The sequence below is a fragment of the Zootoca vivipara genome, chromosome 16 (assembly GCF_965207765.1).
Source record: "Zootoca vivipara chromosome 16, rZooViv2.hap1.1, whole genome shotgun sequence".
NCBI lineage: Eukaryota > Metazoa > Chordata > Lepidosauria > Squamata > Lacertidae > Zootoca > Zootoca vivipara.
Genome location: NC_142599.1, coordinates 14392546 through 14408708, shown reverse-complemented (window position 1 = coordinate 14408708; position 16163 = coordinate 14392546). Strand labels below are relative to the sequence as shown.

The 16163-nt window shown below is 43.1% G+C and overlaps 1 protein-coding gene across 6 annotated transcripts in view; it reads right to left on the bottom strand.

The window, feature by feature from the left end:
* The window catches only part of DGCR2 (DiGeorge syndrome critical region gene 2), a 50322-nt gene that overhangs the window by 10149 nt on the left and 24010 nt on the right, over positions 1 to 16163 (bottom strand). For 2 of the 6 annotated variants that reach the window (XM_035097864.3, XM_035097862.3), the window contains 5 exons: positions 9818 to 9940; positions 5308 to 5433; positions 4076 to 4286; positions 3128 to 3204; positions 890 to 1066 (listed from right to left, as the gene is read on the bottom strand). In XM_035097864.3, the coding sequence (XP_034953755.1) occupies positions 890 to 1066; positions 3128 to 3204; positions 4076 to 4286; positions 5308 to 5433; positions 9818 to 9940 (714 nt within the window). Of the gene's footprint in view, positions 1 to 889; positions 1067 to 3127; positions 3205 to 4075; positions 4296 to 5307; positions 5434 to 9817; positions 9941 to 16163 lie in introns of all 6 variants that reach the window. The other 4 variants (XM_035097863.3, XM_035097861.3, XM_088660121.1 and 1 more) reach the window with 2 other exon arrangements.

The window sequence follows — 16163 nt, the reverse complement described above, 5'->3', positions numbered from 1 at the left end:
AACCAAATCAGTGATTTTTTGATATAACTGTAAAAACTGTTGGGAAATTCCATTCCACCTTTAGTGCAGACATGGAACTGTTGCGTGACACATGTCTGTTTACATACCAGCACAGATTGCTGGGAACTTCCATTTCGAGACTCTTTCTGAGGAGACGAAGGAGAGACGACATGTTTTCTTTGCCCTGATTTATGCTTAATAAATGTGCTTGTTATTCTGCTTTCACAAGCCTCCTCACGCTGCTTCTGTTTGCGCAGCTCAGACTTTTGAAGTCTGGGTCACTGGTTTACGTCACACCAGAGATCGGGAGATTGTCCAGCATGTCAGCTGGAAGGGCATGATCCAGCTGGAGGCTAGCCAGCTGGCCTCTCGACCCCCTCTAGATAGAGCAGAGGATGGTTTCGATTACTCTGAAAATTTATTATTCCAAAAAAGAAACCTTCATCTGGTTGTAAATATTAAGATTATACCGGCAACAACAAGTCTTTCTGTAAAAAAATGATTTAAATCAAGACTTACTGACTAGTGATTTAAATTGTGATTTGAATCAATTTGATTTAAATCAAATCCACACTGATACCAAATGCTTTTCCAGGCATTTCAGCCGCAGCCTTTTGTAAAGCGGGGGAAATGCAGTTCTTGCCCCTGCCATTGCAACTACCCACAACAGCTCCTACCATGCCAAATGCCATTACAGAGCAGTGGTAAGAAATACAGCTGTCGTCCAAAGAGCAGGGTGACCTGATCCTGGTCCGTACCACAATACAGTTCGCTCTGTGGCCTGGGCCTCTCTGTCCCCTGCTGCAGTGCAAGTTAGCATCCCTGCGGCTCTTTTCCTGTTCCTGCGTGCTTATAAGAGCTTGTGTGTAACCCAGAACGGATGACTCACTTCTTTTGCAGAGGAATGAGGACTTCTCATAGCAGTTTTCAGCATACCAGCTGTGAAAACCGCGGTGCCGCAGGGTCGGGAAGTGGGAACATTGGAACTGGGCGCAAAGGATGTTTTCGTTTTCCGACACAGACGTACTGAAGGTAGGGTTGGGGGGCAAAAATACTTCTGATGAACCTGAAATGACAAAGTGCATCATAACTAGAAGTAAGTTGTTGCTGCAGAACCCTGTGGACAAATTCGGCTTTGCTGCCTCTTAGAACATTTTAAAGGAGAAAGTCATTCATGCGATGTACCAATGCTTTACTCTCTATGCTTGGGTAGCTTGCTACGTTATAGGTTTTAGAGATGTCAAAAGGCTAATTTCAGGCTATTGTAGCTATCCAATAATTCAGGGGCCTAATGTTAAAAAATGGTGTTGCAAACATAGACTTTATTCTCAGAAGTGTACAAAATCAGGCTCCTGCACAGAGAGTCCTTGCTCTTTAAATTCAAACAGCATACACCTTTTTAAAAAATTGCATTTCTTTCCAAAGAAGGCCAAAGCAGGTTAAGGGAAGTATAAATCCAGTGGATTAGCATACAAAGAGGGACATATATCTGCACCCTTGTGATCTTCCACTGGTTAGTGGAGTCAGTTTCATTCTAGCATACTTTTGCCCTGGAGGGCAGTTTGTGGTTTTCTTTTTTTTTTTTTTTTAAAGGCATTTTATGTCCTGTATCCATCGCTCCTGTATTTGTATCAAGCATTATTTTAGGATGATATTGTGTTTTCAAAACTGTCAGAAGGCACCCCGAGTAACCCTTAAATGGGAACGCAGTAACTCTTGCATAAATAAAATAAGTTGGCTGAATACTGTGCAACCTCCAAGACTTCGTTTACAAAGCTGGAGTACAGGAAAGTGAACCTTTAAAGAAGGATATACACTGATATAGAATCATAAAATTGTAGTTGGAAGGGACCCCAAGGGTCATCATCCAACCCCCACAAAATGCAGGAACCACAGCTAAAGAATCCCTGACAGGTGGTTGTCTGTTTAAAAACCTCCAATGAAGGAGAGTCCATCACCTCCCAAGGGAGTCCATTCCACTGTCAAACAGCTCTTCCCATCAGAAAAGTATTCCCAATGTTTAGTGAGAATCTCCTTTCTTGTAGTTTGAATCCATCGGTTCCGATTCCTAGATGCCAGAACTTCTGACTAGTAGCAGCTTTGATTTGTCATGTGTTAGGATGGACAGGTGAGCATTTTCTTTCATTCAAACATGCCACATAATTGTCAACTGTCGAGCAATCCCTTTTGCTTTTTGCTCCTTTTATAAATTAGCATTTAAACAACCAAACAAAAGCCAATTGCTTTCAGCAGCTCTGCCGCCAGATGGCAGTATTATTATTGCTAGCTTTGGGAGGAAAGCAGGATTGCCCAAAAACATTATGCCAGCCTTTGAGTTAAACAAGGGCATTAAATACTTGATCAGATTTCCTTATCACTGCATTGACGCTTAGACCACCAACAGTAAAATACAAAGTTGTATTAAAGGTAAAGGGACCCCTGATCATTAGGTCCAGTTGTGACCGACTATGGGGTTGTGGTGCTCATCTCACGTTATTGGCCAAGGGAGCCGGCGTACAGCTTCCAGGTCATGTGGCGAACCAGAGCAGCACACGGATACGCCGCTTACCTTCCCGCTGGAGCAGTACCTATTTATCTACTTGCACTTTGACGTGCTTTCGAACTGCTAGGTTGGCAGGAGCTGGGACCGAGCAATGGGAGCTCACCCCGTCGCGGGGTGTTGTATTAGGTCCCCAAAATCCAAAGAGACTGGCCAAAATAATATATTCTTGAGGCTATGTTTGGAGAGGAGGACTGGGTGATGCAGAAAGGCACTCTAGAACTGTGAAAACTTCTGTAAGATGTGCTTAGCAGCAAAAATCCACTTGGCACCTTCACTGACAACTTTACAAGACCATGTAAAGACTTAGCTGTTTTCACAGACCTTTTGCTAGAGGGAGAGGGTGTTGTTTTGCTACTAGTGTGCTGCCCAAACTTCCTATGGCTATTATGGGGATTGTTGTTCTGGATAGTATATTAAATGTGTTCTACCTTTGGGCAACAAGCAACTAGCAAGCCATCATTAATAACATTAACAACAGCAACAGCAACACAAACACATGCTTTAGATGGCATCAATTCTTAGCCAAGCGGCACAAGAGCTCATCTCTCATTTATTGGGTCTTACCTTTGTAAGCAACCTCCCAGTGACCTTCTAGAGAATGATTTCGGTTCGTGATGACATACTGGTATCCAACCCAGAACCTACGATCAGAAATGCGTAAGCATTGTAAACTCGAGGGAGGAAAAAAACAAATTATGCAAAAAAGGAAAATCCTAAAAGGTAAGCTGAAAAGCTCCTAAGCATGGTTAATAAGCTCTTCTCTTTCCTGAGGTTTCCTATTTAGACAAGCTGAAAGCTGACTGTCGCTAACATGAACAATCCTTGCAAAGGCTAAGGAACACCAGAGCCATGCTAATGTTGCTGTGAATCTCAGTTAAACCTTCAAATCCAGTATTTTGCAATGCTATATCTCTTCAGATAATATCCATCACATGGACTGGGAAGAGTGACTAAAACCCCGTTAGTGTTATGCATTTAAAGCAGTTATCACATCACTTATAACAGTCATGGCTTCCCCCAAAGAATCCTGGAGACTGTAGTTTGTCCAACCCCTGCCATCCCCACCCCATTAACTCCCTAGAGCTTCCCCTTCCATGAAACTACTCAGCTCATTTTCCACCTTCCCAACCCCACTCCTTCACGCAAATCCAGGACTGTGATTTGGTGCTACAAATCCTGCAATACAGACTGTGTGATGACAGCCTTATATTTTTTTGTATATAGGAAGATCAAATATATATTGCAAACACACACACACATCCTAGTTTGTTTTGTTTTAAAGAATGCAATGTATATAAAGCAACAAGAATTAAAATGGTACACCCATCCAATCCCCCACCCCCGGTCAATGAGCATCTAGATTTCTCGATACCTGCATTAAGGCATGGATTCCATACTAGTTTGCATCTTCACATAGCGTAATGTAACATGTCCTATATCCTTAACATATCCACCCATAATCGCCCATGTGTTGCCAGTGGGAATTCAGTTCTACCGTGCATGCTCACTCACCTACTCTGGTCTTTCCTCCCAAAAGCTTTATCTTGCGAGTCCCACTCCTGCTGCAAGATAAACTTGAGCTCCTGGTCAGTTGTAAAAGTGGCCAGAGATCCATTCACCCTCTGACAGGTCTGGACGGCGTCCCAGTAGTTCTCGCCACTTAAGTACACTCTGTAGCAGCTAGCCGTGCCCTCATAGTGATGCCATTCTGACGGGCACTTCCCTAGGAAACATAAAGGAGAGAAGGGAAACGATCCCCCCCAGTTAGGACCTCAACCTGATTCATCACTTCTGAAAACATTAGCATCAGCCCAGTCCTCATTGGGTGGAAAGCCCACATGTCTAGGCAGGGCAGACTTCAGACAGGGACTCGGGTGGTTAATAGTCTCTCTGAACACAATTTTTCTCATGCAACTGATGTATCTCCTGCCTTTGTACAGAACACTGGAATCGAGCCACAAAAAAATTAGAAGCTTCAAGAAAGAAACACCCACATCTCCCCATGCAGGCAAGCAAGAGACATCATGACAGTTCAAGAATACAATCCAGCCAGGGCATATGCCTGATTATCATCTTCCAGAGCAATTACTCTACTCCCAACTTTAAAATGGTAAGCATTATGTTGGTGGTTAACAAAAGAGGTTCAAAGACTCTCTCAAGGCAATCTTAAAAAAAATGTAGAACAAACACAGACAACTGGAAAACACTGGCCTGCAAGCGCTCCAATTGGAGAACAACTTTTACCAAAGGTGTCATGGGTTTTGAAGACGCTTGAACTCAGGACGAAAGGGAGAAATGTGCTAAGAGGGAGGCATGCTTGGCAAACCCTCACTATGATCAACTCTCACCCGGAAACCTATGTCCCCACTGTGGAAAGACGTGTGGATCCAGAATTGGTCTCCACAGTCACTTACAGACTCACTGTTCATGGAAGACAATCTTGCACGGCTACGAGGGATCGCCAAAGAGTATAGAGGTGTTGTGGCCTGGGGAGAATCCCCAAAGCCAGAAAGAGCTGCCTGGCTAGAGGTTCCCCATTCCTGTGTTATACTTTATTCTACATGTTCAGAGAATCTGATCACAAAAACAGCTCAGACTAAATCACCAAGGGACATTAGGGAGCTTTAATATAAGATACTTTGCACACACATGGAAGCACTTTTAAGAAGCATGTGCCTAGACCTGCAGCCGGCAGCTGGCAACTTAGGGGGAATTTCAACCCTGCTTCCAAGTCTGCAACTTACTGCTGAACCGCACTGGCTGTGCCACATTGACGGTGTGGAAGCGGGTCGTGTCCCCTCCTCTTCCGCGATTGTGCCTGGAATCCGCATTATCCTTCCCATGGTAAGTGCGCTGGTCCCCAGTGAAATCTAAAAGTGAGACATGGCCCATTCTTAGTGACACTTGTGAGAACCATTAGCTTTTTCCCCCATTCAGCTGCTGAAAGGAAAATATCATCATAAATCCTTCCCAACATTCAAACGGGCAAAGACCGCTCCAAGTGGGCACAGGCAAATAGAAGATTCTTAGGCTACAAAGAACAGACCAACATTTCCTAAAAGAAAGCAGAAAGAGTGTTAGAGCAGCTGTGGGGAACCCATGATCCTCTGTTGTCCTCCCAACAGCCTTGCCACAACACAAGATTGGCTACCTCATAATTTAGGCTACTGTAATTACTTACTAAGGGTTGGACTAGATGACTCTTTACGTCCCTTCCAGCACTACAATTCTACAGTTCTATTATTTTAACTACACTGCTCGACTCTGGCTTGCTCTTACAACAATACACTTCTCGCACGGTGCAAAGAGAAATATGCAGAAATATTGTGTTTCCATGCGCTCTGGCTTCCATCACAATGTCTGGTTGTGCCAGAAGCGGTCTAGTCATGCTGGCCACATGACCCGGAAAAGCTGTCTGTGGACAAACACCGGCTCTCACGGCCTGAAAGCAACATGAGCACCACACCCCAAAGTCGAATTTGACTGGACTTAGCCATCCAGGGGTCCATTACCTTTACCATACTCAAAACAGACCCACTGAAAGTAGCAGAGTTGACCAACCTAGGTCCATTTCAGTGGCTCTACTCAAATTTAGTAGGATGCAACCCGTTTCGTTGAGCACAAAAAGGCTTGCAGGATTAACAGTTCAAAGAATCAATTGTAGTGTTGGGAGGGACAACAAGGGTCATCTAGTCAAATCCTCTGCGATAACAGAAATCTTTTGTGGAATGTCAGGCTCCAGTCCCATGCTCTACTGACTGAGCCATCCCTAACAATTATTCAGTATGTGTCTGCCCAAAAATGTAAAGCATTAAGAAACAGGGTGGTTAAGACATGGTTGTGCAGAGTTGTTTACATTCACTGTGTGGAATTACAGCTCTGCTGTTCTCCTCTGAAAGTTCTTTGGCCAGGAGGGGAAAAGGGATCACACTTCGAAGAGTTCATGGAACAGTCAGCAAAAGCTGGAGTCACAGCTCTTTGACCTCTTGCATGGACGCAAAATCTGCAAATGTTTTGTCAGCCGTACAACACATTCACTCACTTGGTGCACTTGCCCTTTGCCCCCTACAGCAGAAAAGAAATTGATAATAGGGCTGTCAGAAAAATGTGAAATTGCGAAAGAAGGGGTCATGGAGGGGAGCTTAAGACTGCCAGGAAAGTGAAAGACAACTCATCTATCTCTGCTTAAGTTTCCACAGAGAGACAGCATTTTAAAGAACTTCACTGGAGGCCCAGTTCCGTGTCCCTGCCTTCTGAAACAAAGCGAGTGGCTGCCAGGGAGAGGAGTTTCTCACTAGGAAAGAGCCAAAGTGCCTTAAAACGTTTATTGGAAACTAGTACACAGTAACTGCACAAGATTGTATTGAGCTATAACATTTCCATTGTGGTGCTACTTTTTCCAAAACAAAAAACAAAAACAGCCATTAAACCTCTGCAAAGTATTCAGAGCCACCAAGACTGAATGTCTGGGGGGAAAGCATTTGATTTGGCACCGAATAAATAAATAAGGGAAGGAAGAAACAATTGCCATTTACTGTGTTCATAAAGTTGGACAAGAAACTTAAACAGCCACAGCAATAACACACAGGGCTCTAGGTGTTGGGACACTGATACTACTGCTGTTTGAACTGGTAAAATCTGCCGATTTCCAAAAAAGACCCAGCAGGACAGTATTTCATGTGACTAAGACTTACAGCAAAAGAAAAGGAGCTGTGAATACATGCTATGCAAATCCTCCCAGTAATTTCGAGCACACAGGCAAGTTAGTGGCAGCCAGTGACTTCATCCCCTTTTTGAGCAAAAGATCAAAGATACAAAACTGCTGAGCTACAGATGCTCCTAGTTATTTGGGTTTGATGTTAAGAAAAAGAAAATGTTTTGAGTGTCGGGGGTTTAAGTTAAGCTGGATTTTAACAGAATTTGGTTGTTAAAAATAAAATTTGTACAGTTAGCAGAAGGGGTCTCTCTTTTTTGCCAGTTTTGTGCGTGTGCGTGTGTGTGCGTGACAGTGATATAAAGCTGGCAAATAATGCCATGTGGGTTAAGCTCCCTCCACTAGAATAGAGGAAATAATGCATGGGTAAGCAAACTAAGGCCCGTGGCCCAGATCCGTCCCGAACGCCTTCTAAATCAGCATGTTTTTACGTGAGTAGAGTGTGTGCTTTTATTTAAAATGCATATCTGGATTCTTTGTGGGGGCATAGGAATTCATTCATTATTATTTTCCAAAATATAGTCCGGCCCCTCACAAAGTCTGAAGGACAGTGGACTGGCCCACTACTGAAAAAGTTTGCTGACCCCTGAAGTAATGACTCCCACCAAGACACATTTAAGACCCACCCACCCCCACCCCAATTTGTGGAAATGTAATGGGTGTAACTGTCTTGATATTTTTGATCTCTACAGTACAGACATTATGGCTTTACAGCCCCTTAGATTACATACCTGACATCTAGGGTTAGAAACTAAGATATACAGTGGTACCTCGACTTACGAACAACTTGACAACCAAATTTTTCAACTTACGAATGTCGGTGGTTTTAGATAGGGATTTTTTGACTTACGAATTTTTAGATAGGGTTGCTTCGACTTAAGAATTTTTCCGTTTCCAATGCATTCCTGTGAGAAATCGCGTTTCCAATGGCATTTTTCGACTTACGAAGGTGCCTTGGGAACAGATTAAATTCGTAAGTCGAGGCACCACTGTATAAGCTAGGCGCCAAACTCTCAGCTTCTCTACCCAATGCAAGCTGCCTTCCTACCATCACATAACAGAATCTCCCTATTCCTGGCCTGCTGTGCTCAGATTTGCTTATGTAGGCATACACATAGCAGAGTTGTTTTAAATCAAGATGCCTAGAAACAGCTGCTATGTTACGAATTAGTACTGTCAAGACAAGCAGAGTTCTCCATCTGTACTGAACACAAATGGTGAAGACAGGAAAATAGCTGGCACTGTCTGCAGATGATAAAAAAGTATCTCTCTTATGTAATCCTGCCAGGCACTTTAGTATACTGATCTCCACGCTGCATATTCTCTCTCTTCCAAGGATTCTGAATTTCCAACTTCAGTAGAAGCCAGCTTCAAAAAATAATGATGCATCTACACATGTTAAGAGACTTCACACTTGATATTAAACCTGACTCATCCAAAGGTGTTTCTGTGTGAAATCTGAAAAGCATGCCATTCAAAAATGAGTTTTGACTCCAGCTTTTTCAGAAGTGTACAGACTAACTGGATAGAAGGCCCCCATAAACGGGCACCAATGTGTTCAGGCAGACCCTGAAATACAGCCCACAAATAGCAGTAAAGGGGAAAATTAAACTACAGCCTCTGAGAAGAAATGAAGTTGCAATAGGAATTCTCACGACAAAATTTCCTAACCAGAATTTGCTTGCAAAAAATACAGTAAGTGCCATAAAGCTTTCCTGGTGGTGTGGTACATTATTATTATTATTATTATTATTATTATTATTATTATTAACCTACCCTTCACCCTAATGTTCTAGGGAAGGTTACAAGATTAAAACACAACATTAAAACAACCTTAAAACATCTTACAGTCACAAAGTGGGTCCTGAAAATACATGCCCAGAGTGTCAGAAGTAAAGAGGTGCATCTTCAGCATTCACCAAAAGCTCCATAGAGAAGATGCCGGGCACACCTCTGTGGGGAGTCACAGCTCAGAGGCCGCAACAGAGAACTGGCCTCTCCTGGGCCAGTGAACATCTTGAGGACAGAGGAACTGCCAAGAGGGTCTCTTTCTGCTGATCTCAGCAGCCAAGAGGATTGTAGTGAAGGAGGCAAGTCTTTCAGCTATTTGGGGCCTAAGTCATTTAGGGCTTTAAACACTAACAGAAGCACCTTAAATTGGCCCAGAAAAGAACTGGCAACCAGTGCCACTGTTTTACAACAAGGGTTATATGAGATCTAAACGAAACCCCAGCCTGTAATCTGGCTGCTGCATTTTGGAGCAACTGAAGTTTTCAAGTCATCTTTAAGGGCCGCCCCACATACAAGCAATCAGTGAAAGCCGGTGAATTAGGGCACTGCCCCACCAACCTGAGCCTGTCCTCAGCCACCAAGCTTCTTACTCATCCCCATCATCTTTATTCAATATCCCACTTTTCCTGACCCTGGCTCTGCTCCCCTTACTGTTGGGTCTCCCTGCCTCTCCCACCCCCAACCAGTACTAATGATCATCAACCATCACTGCATACAATTCTTTCTTCTTCTTCTTTAGGTGCACTTACTTGGGCAGTCAACTTCATCACTCTCATCCTCACAGGTGGGCCATCCATCACACTGCCAGTTCAAAGGGATGCACTGGATGGAGCCACTGCGACAAGCGAATTGCCCTGGGATGCAGCGCAGTTCTGCAAAACACAAGGAGGAGGAAGCTGAAGGTTTCAAATGAAAACAATTACTTAAAATAACAGATCTACTATGAAACTTCAGGCTAATATCCCCACAGTACAACTACAAAAAGTTTAACCCCTTACAACTGTTTTCTAGGGTGCAAATAGTGGTCAAGACTTGATATACAATGACCAGAAGGATGTTTTACCAGGTGGTGGTTGTTTTTAATATAGCTGAAAAGCAGGTATGGCTTCACTGAAATAAATTAATACTCTGGAGACCTATGGCTGATGTACACCAAGGTCTGGTTTGCATGTAACGCTAAGCCAGGGTTTAATGGCTTAGTGTTATGTGTAAACCCAGCAATTTATAAACTATGATAAAAGTTCACTCATTAACCAAGGTGTACAGCTTGTTTATAAACCTTACTGTTAACCACAAGCTTAGTAGTACATTTGAACCCAGACCTCCTCCTCCTCAACTATAGCTCACTTCAATAAAATATAAATATATATATTTTTTTTAAAAAAAAAAACTATAGCTGAACTGTAGTTGCTCAAAAACTGCAGAGCCCTGAGTGAACTCTTTACTTGCAACAAGGTCTTACTTATTTTCTGCAGGTATTCTTGGAATTACAGCCCACAAAAGCTACCTTACCAGTGTGACTGAAAGCGTCTGTTCAAATTACCCATTTTGCAAGTGTCTTCTAATCAGAAGACACACCTTTAGCAGGGCATGTGGGGTGATCACAAAGCTTGCCAGCTTTCATAGTATGGATTTTTCAGGCAAGGTGACAGGAGGCTATATATCAGGGTATAGAATAGCTGAGTTATGCAAATCAAGTGCACACTCTTTCACACTAAGACAAGTGCCTGCATAGAGCAGAGTGTTAACAAGTCAAATGTTAGCAGCAATCAAGAGGGCGGATCCTGCTTATCAGTCTGGATCAAAAGTTACGCAAGCCTAGCAGTTCATCTAGGAAAGCTGTAGCTCATTGACAGGGAAATTGTTTTGCATGCAGAAGATCTCAGGATTCAGTCCCTGGCATCTCCTGGTAGGACTCACTGTGGACAATACTGAGCTAGATGGAATGAGTTGCATAAGGCAGCTTCCTATGAACTGATCCAACAAAGTGGGTTTGTGCTGTCTCCAGCCTCATGGAAAAGATCCATTGGACAGGTTTTAAAAACTGTCTGTGCTCAGTGCACAATCTTAGGGAGCATTTGGATCTCTACAAGGTAGCATGAGCATTGCTGAATGCTGTCTCTCCCACACATACTCAACACTAGGTTCTCTGCACACCTTGCAGGGCAGATCTACCTGTCAAACCCCATTCCAGAATGCAATCTTCTGGAGTGGGGAATTCTCTAAAGCAAGAGTTGGGGGGGCCGCTGTGGTCCTCCACCCAATGTTTTGAACTACGGCTTCAATCAGCCAGTCCTCACGGCCTATGGTCAGCAAGTTGAAGTTGTAGTTTGGCAACATTCTGCAGGCCACAAGTTCCCCACCCCTAAATAAATCAAGTGAGAGAAAGGAAATGTTGGCATTGCCAAGAAAATAAAGTAATTTCTATCGTACTATGAGGCCGGGGGGGGGGGGGGGAAGGCTCCAGATTTCTGGAAAGGAAGTGGCAGTCAGCATCATTTGTGAAAGATTTCAGTTACAAATACCCTTAAAACCAATGAGCCATTCCTGGAAAAAATTATATAAACCTGCCCTTAGTATCAAATTTCCCATATATTTTAGCCATTGCTAGACGTCTCTCCTTGCCAAATATTCTGAGACAAAAGCAGGTAGAATGGCTCCATAAAAATATAGAGCAGCTATAAATTCCTGAAATTGAAAATGCTGCAAATATATATATTTAAATATCAAGGTTAATTCAAGCTTAGAGTCCTCTTATTGAATTATCAAAAAGCTCTCAGTGTCTACTATGAACCTGAACCTGTGAGGACAGCAGAGAAAGGGATGCCGTAGCAGACAGACTTTTGTGACCATTCAATTGGCAGACAGTCATTAACCTTGACAAGATCACCTTTGCAGCACAGCAGGAAAAGTCCATCTCATTACAGTTCAAATCAGTTAAGGCTTGCAGCAAGAATCTACCAGTACTTTGACTCTTTAAAACATTAAATGTTATTCTCCTCTGAAGTGAACTAGGTGTTTCCTAAATTGGCATTAATCAAAGGCAGAATTAGCCTGACACTCTGGAAATGTTCGAGCTTAAGGAGTCCTTGCTTTTAATGCATGCAATCCTATGTTTACAAGTTAAAGCAGAATTTTAAAAAAACCCTGTTTTAACACACACTAGTTATTTTTACTGTTGCATAACTGTAGTTAAAAACTGATTTACAAAAGTTGCTTTGCTTCAAGGTCGCATGCAAAAAGACAGGTCAAACTCACTGAGGAGGCAACGAGAACAGAGGGTACCCACACATAAAATAGGTAATAAGAGAAATAAATAGTTTCATGATAGCGTGAAAGGCTCTCTGTTAAGGAGCAGGAAAGCAGCTCAAGTAAGAGGGTGGGAATAAAAATAGGCCTTCCTTGCCTGACACACCGCCTACTTGGGATGAACATTGAGGTCACAAAGACAGCTAAGAACTCAGACCTGCCAGACTGCTATAGACAACAATGCAAAGTTACAACACAGCCAGAACAGCTCTGACTCATTTGCGGGTGCATGCTTGTTTTGTTTTCATATTATCATAATTATCATAGTCTAAGACGGCTAGGTGGCATCTTGTACGCCTCCTGCAGCCAAGCTGGTACCAAATGTATTGCTCTACTTTCCTTTGGACCACACCAGCGAGGCCTAGAGGGGAAGCTTGTTGTCTGGGCAGCCCAAGACCTCCAGACACACTGCCCAGGTTTGTCCCCCGGGAAGGTTGCTTCAGCAAAAGCAAAAAAGGAGGCAACAGTTATGAGTTACAGGTCTTTGCAGCCCCAGCAGGCCCTGTGATTCTCCAGTTCCCTGAGGAACACTCCACTGTCTCTCAAGACAGACAAATGCCAGCAAAAGCAAAAGAAACACAGCACAATTGGGCAAAGCTAAAAGTCATACCCATCCAGAAGTAAAGGAAAGCTGGAATGCCAAACTCAGAGTTAGGGTTCTGTATAAATACCACACTTCACAAGATGACGGAAAGATGGCTGCTATATAGATTATCACCAGAACTCAAGAACACTAAATCCATGATCAAACTCCCATCATCACCATCTTGTGGGTTAAAGGGGCGGGACCTTCTAAACCAGGCATCCCCAGACTGCGGCCCTCCAGATGTTTTGGCCTACAACTCCCATGATCCCTAGCTAACAGGACCAGTGGTCAGGGAAGATGGGAATTGTAGTCCAAAACATCTGGAGGGCCAAAGTTTGAGGATGCCTGTTCTAAACTAGGGCATCTTAGTACTTGGGTTTATAGGATCTGTGGTCACTCATCTCCATGTTTGTAACTTAGGGTGCTAACAGTACAGAAACTTGAAATTCAAACTATAAGTGTCTTGTGTCAAACAAGAATGGTGCGTGCATGTTTAAACCTTCTGTTTAACATCATGTGTGAACCAGGCTAGTGTCTAAAACCATCTCTGTTCTCCATAGCCCAGGGGTCAGCAAACGTTTTCAGCAGGGGGCTGGTCTACTGTCCCTCAGACCTTGGGGGGGGGGCAGACTATATTTTGAAAAAAAATAATGAACAAATTCCTATGCCCCACAAATAACCCAGAGATGCATTTTAAATAAAAGGACACATTCTACTCATGTATAAACACACTGATTCCCGGACCATCCACGGGCCAGATTTAGAAGGTGATTGGGCCGGATCCGGCCCCCAGGCCTTAGTTTGCCTACCCATGCCATAGCCTTAACTTCTGCTCCCTGCTACTCCTTCATTTGTCTGACAAATGTAAATGAAAGGGCTTGTCGGTTTTTTGCACAATTGTTGTACAATGGCTACCTACTAGTAGACACTTTATATATAATAACTATTGTTATTTAAGTCATCTCTCTCTCAAAGAAATACATAAATGTGGTCAGGGGCCCTGTTGACTGACAGCTCAGTGGTACAGCAAGTTGCTCTAAATACAGGAAGGCCCCAAGTTTAATCCCCAGCATCTCCAGTTAAAAGGATCTCAGGAAGGAGGAGTACCAGGAGAGATACTCTGCTTGAGACAATGAAAGTCACCATCAGAGTAGATAGATTATTAGATGAACTCATTGTGTAATTCATTAAAAGGTAAACCTCCTTATGTGCCATTCTCAAAATGATTTTACTGCATTTATTAACCACCCTGTGTGCTCTGGGAGTCATTCAAGAAGAGGGGTGGGGGAATAAAACAAAAATCCTAAAACACAAAGAACACAGCACTAAACCAGCTAAAAGGGGCCTAATAAACCTAAGCAGCAATATACAACTTTTAGTCATTTCCAAGAGTAAATTCAGAGGCTAAACTATGAGATTTTAAAGGTCTGGGAGAATTAAAATGGCTTTTTTTGCCAACAAAAGGTCACCGACAAAGGCACCAGGAGAACCTCTCTGAGAAGAGCATTCCATTAAACAGGGTGCCACTGCTAAGAAGGCGCTTTATAGCAAACTGCCATTCGTTGTTCCGCCCATAGCCTAGGTTTAAGCTGCCATTCATATCTCTGTTTCTAACACTGCTCAGTTGGTGAGGGTACTCAACACAGAGCCACCGTAGATTAGCTCATAGAACAGACAGGTACATATGGGAAGAGGCGGTCCTTCAGATATTGTGGCCCCATGTCAATGAAGAGCCTCAAAAGTCAAAAACAGCACTTCGAACTGGGCCCAGAAAGGAACAGGTAGCCGGTGAAGATAATGGGAGTTCTAGCAAAACTTCAATGGGGCATCTACATTTTGCATTCTAGATTTTGAACTAACTACCAAAATACAAAACAGATATGATGCACCAGCACATTTGAGAATGGTACACAAACTTTATTTTAAAGTGCAGTTTGTCCTGGAGAAATACTGTATATTCCTGAGTATAAGACTACTTTTTAACCCAGGAAAATCTTATCAAAAGTCGGGGGTCATCTTATACGCCGGGTCGTATTTCTTATACGGCGAGTATATCCCAAACTCTATATTTTAACTGGAAAAGTTGGGGGTCGTCTTATACGCCGGAATATACGGTACTCAGAAGCAGAGTCCGGTTTCAGCTGTCAGTTTGATGCACTTCTCCAAGGAAAGCAATTTAAGCATGGGTGTGCAGCCCTCCATAGAAGCACATGCATGGACTCTGTACGTACTCTGGAATTCACGCCCAATTGAAAAGCATAAAGTGGAATATGTCCCAAAGACTTGTTGCAGCAACACCAAATAAATGCACAAAATGCTGTGTCACTTAATCATCCCAGGACTTCAGATCAAGAAGCCAGCTCACATTTTTAGGATAAAGCAGCAGCTCTCTTTTTCAGGGCTGCTGCATCTCAGGACTGGCCATATAATCTTATTCACATATTAAATCTCTCCCTTTTAGCATGTAGAGCAAAGAACAAACATTTACATGATGTGATTGCCGGCATACCACAAACACCTCATTACATTCAGCAGCGATTGGTTTGGGGTTTCTAGCACAGAAGTCCTGATCCACAACTCAAGAGTAGACAACAACATTCATGTCCATCTCTTCACATCTGAGAAATCTCGTGAAGAATCCCAAACGTGAAAAACAGTCACCACCTTTCCACTCAAATGGTGAAAAAGAACTTTCCAAGCACAGCTTGTAATCCAGGAGCAACCAGACAAAACAGACCAAAGCTGTTACCACCGACAACAGAGACAAATGTAAGGTCCCACACTTAGGCGGGAAGAACCAGCTGCACAAATATAAGATGGGGGACACCATGTGAAAAGGATCGAGGGGTCTTAGTAGACCACAAGCTTAACATTAGTCAACAGTGTGATGCAGCATGAACTGAAGTATAGTGTCTTGATCAAGAGAGGTAACAGTCCCACTCTATTCTGCCTTGGTCAGACCACACCTGGAATACTGTGTCTAGTTCCGGGTGGCACAATTCAAGGATATTGACAAGCTGGAACGTGTGTAAAGGAGGGCAACCAAGATGATCAAGGGTCTGGAAACCATAAGGTAAACCCTTATGAGGAACAGAAGAGGTAGTTGGGCATGTTTAGCTTGGAAATGAAGAGACTGAGAATATCTAAAAGGCTGAGAATATCTAAAAGGCTGTCACATGGAAGATGGAGCAAGCTTGCTT